The following is an 8,778-nucleotide window of genomic DNA, read 5'->3' as shown; positions in this document are numbered from 1 at the left end:
GCCACCTGTGACAGTAACAGAAAGTGCCCAGCAGGGTCTCTGACACTTAGTAGTGTAATCTCTCTCACTGTAATGTAATGGCTAAACTTCAACATCCCTCAGCCCCTATCTCCATAAAACTTTCCCATAGAGGCAACCATGATTCCTGTCAGTCACTCAGTCCTGCCAATCCACTGGGTAGGATACAATATTGAAGGGCCCATCAGCACACTGGCCTTAGGGGGCTCTGCAGCCCCTTGACCTTGTGGATGATGCTGGTCTTAATCTCTTCTTGTCCCTGGCTAAAGACAGATCCCTCCTGCAGAGGCCAGGTCAGAATGCTCATCTGATTAAGACTCTATTAAGAGTCAGGAATAACAAAAACAACAATAAATAAATAAACGTAGTAACATAATCTATGTGTCTTAGTCCATTTCCTGCTGCTATAACAGAGTACTACAGACTGGGTAATTTATTTTGTTGTTTTTCAGACAGGGTCTCTCTCTGTCGCTCAGACTGGAGTGCAGTGGCACGATCTCAACTCACTGCAACCTCCACCTCCCAGACTCAAGTGATCCTCCCACGTCAGCCTCCTATGTAACTGGGACCACAGACCCGCACCACCATACCCAGCTAATTTTTGTGTTTTTTTGTGGAGATGGAGTTTTGCCATGTGCCCAGGCTGGTCTCAAACTCCTGGGCTCAACCTTGGCCTCCCAAAGTGCTTGGATTACAGGCATGAGCCACCACACTCAGCACAGACTGAGCAATTTATAAAGAGAATAAATGTATTTCCCACAGATCTGGAGGCTGGGAAGTCCAAGAGCATGGCACTGGCATCTTATGAGGGCCTGGCTGCAGTATTATCCCACGGTGAGAGGTGGAAGGGCAAAGAGGCTGAACTCAGCTTTATCTTGCCATACAATGGCATTAATCTATTCAACCTAATCAACCCTGAAAGGTCCCACATCAGCCAGGCATGGCGGGGTGGCTCACACCTATAATCCCAGTACTTTGGGAGGTCAAGGTGGGCAGATCACCTGAGGTCAGGATTTCGAGACCAGCCTGACCAATATGATGAAAACCTGTCTCTACTAAAAATACAAAAATTAGCTGGGCGTGGTGGCCCATGCCTGTTATTCCAGCTACTCAGCAGGCTGAGACAGGAGAATCACTTGAACATGGGAGGCAGAGGTTGCAGTGAGCTGAGATTGTGCCATTGCACTCCAGCCCGGGCAACAAGAGTGAAACTCCACCTCAAAAAAATATAAAAATAAAAAAGTCTCACATCTTAATACCATTAGGATAGCAATTAAATATCAACATGAGTTTTGGTGGGGGACATTCAACCTTAGCACTAGGTATTCTGGTTTGTGTATTTTTTAAATCTTAATTCCTTCATTTCTACAATTATGAGATCTACAATTCGTCCACTATATTTGTTTTTTGTTTTTTGTTTTGTTTTGTTTTTTGTTTTTTTGTGTGTGTGTTTTTTTGTTTTTGTTTTTTATTTGTTTTGTTTTTTGAGACGGAGTCTCGCTCAGTCACCCAGGCTGGAGTGCAGTGGCGCCATCTCGGCTCACCTCAAGCTCCGCCTCCCGGGTTTATGCCATTCTCCTGCCTCAGCCTCCCAAGTAGCTGGGACTACAGGTGCCTGCCACCGCACCCGGCTGATTTTTTGGATTTTTAGTAGAGACGGGGTTTCACCGTGTTAGCCAGGATGGTCTCGATCTCCTGACCTCGTGATCCGCCCGCCTCAGCCTCCCAAAGTGCTGGGATTACAGGCGTGAGCTGCCGCGCCCAGCTGTTTTCTGTTGTATTTTTTTGGGACGGAGTCTCACTCTGTCACCAGGGTGGAGTGCAGTGGCCTGATTTCAGCTCACTGCAACCTCTGGCTCCGGGTTCAAGTGATTCTCCTGCCTCAGCCTCCCAAGTAGCTGGGACTACAGGCATGCACCACCATGCCCAGCTAATTTTTGTTTTGGTAGAGACGGGGTTTCACCATGTTGGCCAGGATGGTCTCAATCTCTTGACCTCGTGATCCCCCGCCTCGGCCTCCCAAAGTGCTGGGATTACAGGAGTGAGCCACTGAACCTGGCCTCATCCTCTATATTTGAACTGACCCAAAGGCCAGTGCTTTCTTAATTAAGTTCCCACAGATGAACAAAACCAAAATTCAGATTCTATTTTATTTATGGCTTAGAACTACCTACTGTTAAAACACACACACACACACACAAAACTACCTACTATAAATTATTGAGGGTTAGTCCATTTGGTCCATTTTGGAGTTCATAACCTAAAGCAGAAACTCACATGATTGAAATGTCATTTTCCCAAAGGATCGTTATTAGTGTATCATTTAGGTTGTCTTGCAAAAGTCTCATTTGTTGTTTTTTTCTAAATGGCTGCTAATCTTTTAAATTAACAGAAATAGGGCCAGGTGCAGTGGTTCATGCCTGTAATCCCAGCACTTTGGGAGGCTGAGGCAGGCGGATTACTTTAGGCCAGGAGTTCAAGACCAGCCTGGCCAACATGGTGAAATCCAGTCTGTACTAAAAATATAAAAATTAGCTCCACATAGTGACACATGCCTGTAATCCCAGCTTCTTGGGAGGCTGAGGCATGAGAGTTGCTTGAACTCGGCAGGCGGAGGTTGCAGCGAGCAGAGATTATGCCATTGCACTCCAGCCTGGGTGATGGAGCATCACTCTGTCCACCCCCCAAAAATGTAGTTAATTTTCTTTTTTTTTTCCTTTTTTTTTTGTTTTTTTGAGATGGAGTCTTGCTCTGTCACCCAGGCTGGAGTGCAATTGCACGATCTCAGCTCACTGCAACCTCCCAGGTTCAAGCAATTCTCCAGCCTCAGCCTCCTGAGTAGCTGGGATTACAGGCGGCTACCATCATGCTTAGCTAATTTTTTGTATTTTTACTAGAGACGGGGGTTTCACCATGTTTGCCAGGCTAGTCTTGAACTCCTGACCTTAAGTGATCCACCTGCCTTGGCCTCCCAAAGTGCTGGGATTACAGGTGTGAGCCAACCGCACCTGGCCAATTTTCAATGTTAATTGGTTGTGGATTGTTTAACCATATACTGCATAGTTTGGGGCTCTTATATTCTAATAATTAAGACTTCAGCTGTGTGCACATTGCAATTAAAGTATAAATCATGCATAACCTTATCACTAAGATACAAGAGGGAAAGCCCTTCTCCCCTAAAACTTTTACAAAGGTTCTGGGTTCTTTTCCCACTTAAGTGGGAAAAAGTCAGCTAATGAGGAATGTAAAATCTTTGGCCTCATCTAAAGGTGCTTTGGCCTGCAACTGTGAGAAGCACTGACTGCTGGGAAGGCCTCCCGGCCTGGTTCCTGGACTCCTACACCATGGCAGAGGCCATCTTCCCTCCCAATGCAGAGTGATATCCAGATAGTAAGCTGGCTAATAGCTGTCCACTCTCCAGCAATCCTGCCTTCTGGGGCATGGTTTTCTAAGGACCTTCCTGTTCCTAGATGATCAAAATTGGGACCAGCCACTCCCTTCTCAGCCACCCCTGCTTCTGGGCCTGTGGCTATGCCCTCCAGTAACAACAGGACACCCCTTCAGAACACCCTGCAGGAAGCTGACATCTCTACACAGACTCACACATGCACGGTGTGTGCACAGGACTTTGGTTCTAGTTCAGGAGGTATGGGGGGAGGCTCACTAGTCGAACAGAACTTGAGGCCTGTACCAGTGTCATATCCTAGGAGCCAAAGTTACAAGGGATACAAAGTGCCCAGACCTACCAGAGAAGGCAAACCCTTACAGCATGCAGGGCTAGACAGGGGCAAGAAACAAGGTCATTCTGGGCCAGCAAGAAGAGGGAAGGGGAAATCACAGGCATACCTTGGAGATACTGCAGATTTGTCTCCAGACCATGGCAACAAAGTGAGTCACACAAACTTTTTAGTTTCCTATTGTGCATAAAAGTTATGTTTGTACTATATTGTAGTCTGTTAAGTGTACAGTAGCATTGTGTCCAAAAAACTGTGTATACTTAACGGAGTCTCGCTCTGTCACCCAAGCTGGAGTGCAGTGGCACGATCTTGGCTCACTGCAACCTCCGCCCCCTGGGTTTAAGCCATTTCCTGCTGAGCCATCCAAGTAGCTGGGACTACAGGTGCCCATCACCATGCCCAGCTAATTTTTGTATTTTTAGTACAGATGAGGTTTCACCATGTTGGCCAGGCTAATCTTGAACTCCTGACCTCAAGTTATTCACCCGCCTCAGCCTCCCAAAGTGCTGGGATTACAGGTGTGAGCCACGGTGCCTGGCCATATACTTTAATTTAAAATATTTTATTGTTAAACAAATGCTAACCATCATCTGAGGCTTCAGCTAATCCTGATCTTTTTGCTGGGGGAGGGTCTTGCCTCCATGGATCAGGGGCATGGTTGCTGAAGGCTGCTTTGACAACTTCTTAAAATAAGACAATGACGTTGGCCTTTTGCCGCATGGATTATTCCTTTCAATATTATTGTGCCTCAGGGAATAGGGAGGCCCAGAAAGCAGAGTTGGGAGAATGGCCAGTTGGTGAAGCAGTCACAACACACACATTTTTCCATTAAGTTTGCTGTCTTATATGAGCATTGCTCATGGTGTCCCAAAACAATCACAATAGTTACAGGTCACTGTAACAAGCATAATAATGAAAAAGCTTGAAACATTTTGAGAATTCCACAGTGTGACACAGAGACATGATGTCTGTCTGCTGTTGGAAAAATAGCATCAACAGACCTGATCGATGTGCTTGACACAAGGTTGCCACAAGCCTCCAATCCCTAAATAAAAAACAGCGTCTGCAAAAAGCAATAAAGGGAAGCGCAATAAAAAGGTACATCTGCAAAGGGGAATCAGCACTTAAGCAAGGTCAGGATGAGCTTTCAAGTCAGGTGGACCTGGACATGAACCCTCCAGGCCCTACCAACAACCAGCTGTGAACCCTCGAGCACATCCAGCCTAGAGCTGCCCCCAACAGACACTTCCCCAGTGAGTGCTGAATGAAACCATCTGAGCCAATTTCCTCAGGTGCAAACCAGGGATGTAATTCCTACCTTGCAGAGTGAAGTGAGAAAAGATAGTGTTAAGAAAAGAAAAAGACATGCCGGGTGCAGTGACTCACGCCTGTAATCCCAGCACTTGGGGAGGCCAAGATGGGCGGATCACGAGGTCAGGAGATGGAGACCATCCTGGCTAACACGGTGAAACCCCATCTCCACTAAAAATACAAAAAATTAGCCAGGCATGGTGGCGGGCACCTGTAGTCCCAGCTGCTCAGGAGGCTGAGGCAGGAGAATGGTGTGAACCAGAGAGGCGGAGCTTGCAGTAAGCCCAGATTGTGCCACTGCACTCCAGCCTGGGCGACAGAGTGAGACTGTCTCAAAAGAAAAAAAAAAAAAAAAAGACGCAAGACCTGTGGTAGCCTTTCCTTTCTGTCTGGCAGCAGCCACTGGGTAAACCAAGATGGTGCATACAAGTACATCCAGGAGCTATGAAGAAGCAGTCTGATGTCATGAGCTTTATTCTGAGGGTCCGTTGCTGGCGGTACCACCAGCTCTCTGCTCTCCACAGGTATCCCCTCCCCGCCCCACCCAGCCCAGTAAAACACGCTACTGGGCTACAGCCAAGCAAGATTACGTTATATAGAAGCACCGTGGTGGCCGAAAATCCAGTTCCTAAGAATGCAACTTAACAGCAAGCCTATCATGGTGTTAACCAGCTAGTTAGCTCAGAAGAGCAAGCTGGATGCCACTGTGGGGCTCTGAGTCCTGAATTCTCACTGGGCTGGTTAAAGATTCCACATACAAAGTTTTTGAGTTTATCCTAATTGATGCATTCCATAACACTGTCAGAAGGAAACCTGACACCCAGTGGTCCACAACAAGCACAGGGAGATGCGTGGGCTGACATCTGCAGGCCAAGAGAGCCATGGCCTTGGAAAGGGCTGTAAGTTCTACCACACTACTGGTGGTTCTCGCCATGCAGCTTGGAAAAGGTGTAATACTCTCCAGCTCCACAGCTACCACTAATACAAGTAATGTTTGTAAAATTCATACCTAATAAACACTAGATTAAAAAAAAAAAAAAAATCACAGACCTGTGGTAGGCTGGGCAGTGCTCTAAAGCAAGTTCTGCCTAAACTGGCAGGAACATTTTTCACATCAGGAACAGGAGTTGTTCCTGGACTCTGTCTGGGGCCAGGCTGGGAGAGAGGTGGGGGCAGAGCAGGACAGAGGCAGGGGCAGGGCTGGGGGACGGGGCCTGGGCAGGGCCAGGCACTGAAGTGAGGCCAAGGCCTGGAGGGAACCAGTTCCTGGTGGCTGTTGGGCAGCTCACACAGCTCCCTGCCAGGTCACCCGCCATGGTCCCCCCTCTGCCCTGGCTCTCTCGGTGCCATTTCCTTCGCCTCCTTCTGCCCTCCTGGTCCCTGGCACCCCAGGGCTCCCGTGGGTGCTGCTCCCAAAACCCCAAGGCAAGCATGGAAGAGCAGACCAGCTCCAGAGGCAATGGGAAGATGACATCCACTCCCAGGGTAAGTGGCACCACAGGTAGGAAAAGAGGGTGTGAGAATTTGTACTGGGGTGTGGAAAAAAAAACCCTCAATCCCACCCTGCACCACCCCACACCATGCCTACCCCTGCAGCTCTTTTCCTAAATTCAGCTACCAGCTCCTCTCCTCCCCTACCCCAGCCCGGAATGCAGGGCTCTCCCCCACCCCCACCCACAGCAGCACAGTCCACAAAGTCCTTCAACAGGATCTATTCCCCCTCATGTAACAGTTAATTATTTCTTAGTGGGGAGGAGCAGCCAATCCTCTTTCCAATGACCCCATATCCTTGTTCAAGGAAGCCAGTTACGGCCCCTGGGCCAGGAAACTCTATCTGTTCCCCCAAAGGCCTATGCCCAAGACAGGGAGCTACCTGGGCTTCTCAATACAGGCGTCCTAAATAAGGACCGGGTCAAAAACGGATAGGCAAGGTGGAATTTCTCACTTCCAGCCCAAAGCCTGCAACAAAGCTTCCCAGGGCCTCAGCCCCTGCCCTGGCTGATGCTCCCTCCCCTAATTCCCTCACCAGGGCCCCGGGATCCACCACACAGCTGAGCTGGCCCAAGCTGAAGAGTTGCTGGAACAGCAGCTGGAGCTATACCAGGCCCTCCTGGAAGGGCAGGAGGGAGCCTGGGAGGCCCAAGCCCTGGTGCTCAAGATCCAGAAGCTGAAGGAACAGATGAGGAGGCACCGAGAGAGCCTGGGAGGAGGCGTCTAAGCTTCCCCTAGTGCCCATAGCACCCTCTGGCACTGAAAATCCATGTACCACCCACCAGCAGCCTCGGGATCAGAGACACCCCAGCCTCTCCCAGACCAGAGAAAGTGGAAGAGACCCCCACAAATCGCGGGCAATTGCCAGGTAGTGGGGGAGCCAGGGCTCTGCAGTCTTAGTCCCATTCCCCTTTAATCTCACAGCAGGCAGGGCACCCAGGCCTTACAGGAATCTACCCTGGACCATGCCCTAAAATACATCACCCCAAATGCAATAAAGGGACGAAGCACTTATAGATACCACAGACACGTGTGTTTCATTTTTAGTTTTGTTAAAAAAATTCTGACAAATCAGAAATGGGCGTTCAGGAGTGGTGGTGATGCAAAAGATGGAAGCCATGGGGTGGGGCTGTCAGGGGTGGGGCAGTAGTGTCTCCTTCACCCCCACCCTGGTGTCCTCTCCTGAAGGACAGACGGTCACATTCCAGAATGGGCGAGTCTTCTACCGTGTCTGTTCAACTAAGGAGAAAACATAGCATGGTCAGAATAAGGCATGAAAAGGGGAAAGCGAGGCAGGAACACACATCACACATGCAGATGCTGGTGTACTGTGTGGGTTCAGAGGACAGACGTGGGGGTGAGGGAAGGGATGTAATATGATGAGAGAAGACAGAAACCCCACATAGAGGTCAGGAAAGCATCCCAATACAGCATCCAAGACCAGGGGGCATGAACCAGTCAAGGGTCCATTATGCATCAGGTGCCCATGATCTAAATGACGGGATTTAGGACATACACACTAAGGAACAGGGAGGACCTAAAGGGTTTCATGAGATCAGTACTCACTGTAGGAGGAGATGTCTATCTCATCAGGCAGCTCACTAATATTGACCTCAAAGCGATCCTGCACATCATTGAGGATCTTGGCATCATTCTCATCCGACACAAATGTGATAGCCAAGCCCTTGGTGCCAAACCGGCCTGCTCTGGCCACCTGGAAGGAGACAGAGGGTAGCACTGGAAGATCAAAGAGGAAAGAGACCCAGAGGCAGGGATGAAGATGTACAAACAGAAAAAAAGGGAATGGGAGAGTGGGATTTCTTCAGCCTGTGGGGTTTACCCGATGTAGGTAGGTGTCAGAATCCTCAGGCATGTCATAATTAAAAGCAATGTTCACCCGCTCGATGTCCATGCCTCGGCCAAATAGGTTGGTAGCCACAAGAATTCGTCGTTGAAAATCTTTAAACTGCTGATACCGAGAAAGCCTTTGTGAGAAAGGAAATTTTTAAAATGTTGAGATGCCCTTCTCTCAACTGTCTTTTTCTCCCAAAGACACAAAATATCTTTCCCATCTTCAACTCACCTCTCCTCCTGGGGCATCCCACGGTGGATGGCAATGGCTGGAAAGTTCTGCTCCACCAGTAGCTGGGCCAAGGCAATGCACCGCTGCACAGACTTCACAAAGATCACCACCTGTTGGGGGGTGGGGTGGGGAGGTGGG

General features: G+C 49.0%; 2 protein-coding genes and 1 pseudogene across 2 annotated transcripts in view; 2 read left to right on the top strand and 1 right to left on the bottom strand.

The window, feature by feature from the left end:
• Nucleotides 1-3,488: 3,488 nt before the first annotated feature.
• LOC108520225 (60S ribosomal protein L15 pseudogene) lies at nucleotides 3,489-6,048 on the top strand (annotated as a pseudogene).
• A 285-nt stretch (nucleotides 6,049-6,333) lies between these two features.
• On the top strand, nucleotides 6,334-7,579 carry MCCD1 (mitochondrial coiled-coil domain 1). The gene is made up of 2 exons (XM_017859560.1): nucleotides 6,334-6,551; nucleotides 7,096-7,579. The coding sequence occupies exons 1-2, from the start codon at nucleotides 6,381-6,383 to the stop codon at nucleotides 7,282-7,284; spliced, it is 360 nt and encodes a 119-aa protein (XP_017715049.1). The 5' UTR covers nucleotides 6,334-6,380; the 3' UTR covers nucleotides 7,285-7,579.
• DDX39B (DExD-box helicase 39B) overlaps nucleotides 7,569-8,778 on the bottom strand; it is an 11,987-nt gene continuing 10,777 nt past the window's right edge. The window contains exons 7-10 of the mRNA XM_017859484.1: nucleotides 8,641-8,771; nucleotides 8,398-8,542; nucleotides 8,124-8,271; nucleotides 7,569-7,796 (exon numbers count right to left, since the gene is read on the bottom strand). Of these exons, the coding sequence (XP_017714973.1) occupies nucleotides 7,780-7,796; nucleotides 8,124-8,271; nucleotides 8,398-8,542; nucleotides 8,641-8,771 (441 nt within the window). The 3' untranslated portion in view covers nucleotides 7,569-7,779. The remainder of the gene's footprint in view (nucleotides 7,797-8,123; nucleotides 8,272-8,397; nucleotides 8,543-8,640; nucleotides 8,772-8,778) is intronic.

The sequence above is a fragment of the Rhinopithecus bieti genome, unplaced genomic scaffold (assembly GCF_001698545.2).
Source record: "Rhinopithecus bieti isolate Rb0 unplaced genomic scaffold, ASM169854v2 scaffold_51440, whole genome shotgun sequence".
Lineage (NCBI taxonomy): Eukaryota > Metazoa > Chordata > Mammalia > Primates > Cercopithecidae > Rhinopithecus > Rhinopithecus bieti.
This window is presented reverse-complemented; position numbering and strand designations above follow the sequence as displayed.

Excerpts from the sequence above, each read along its gene's own strand:
- MCCD1 (XM_017859560.1), top strand. The coding sequence starts at position 6,381 with ATGGTCCCCCCTCTGCCCTGGCTCTCTCGGTGCCATTTCCTTCGCCTC. Across the intron at positions 6,552-7,095 it reads AGATGACATCCACTCCCAGG|GGCCCCGGGATCCACCACAC; the intron begins GTAAGTGGCACC and ends TTCCCTCACCAG.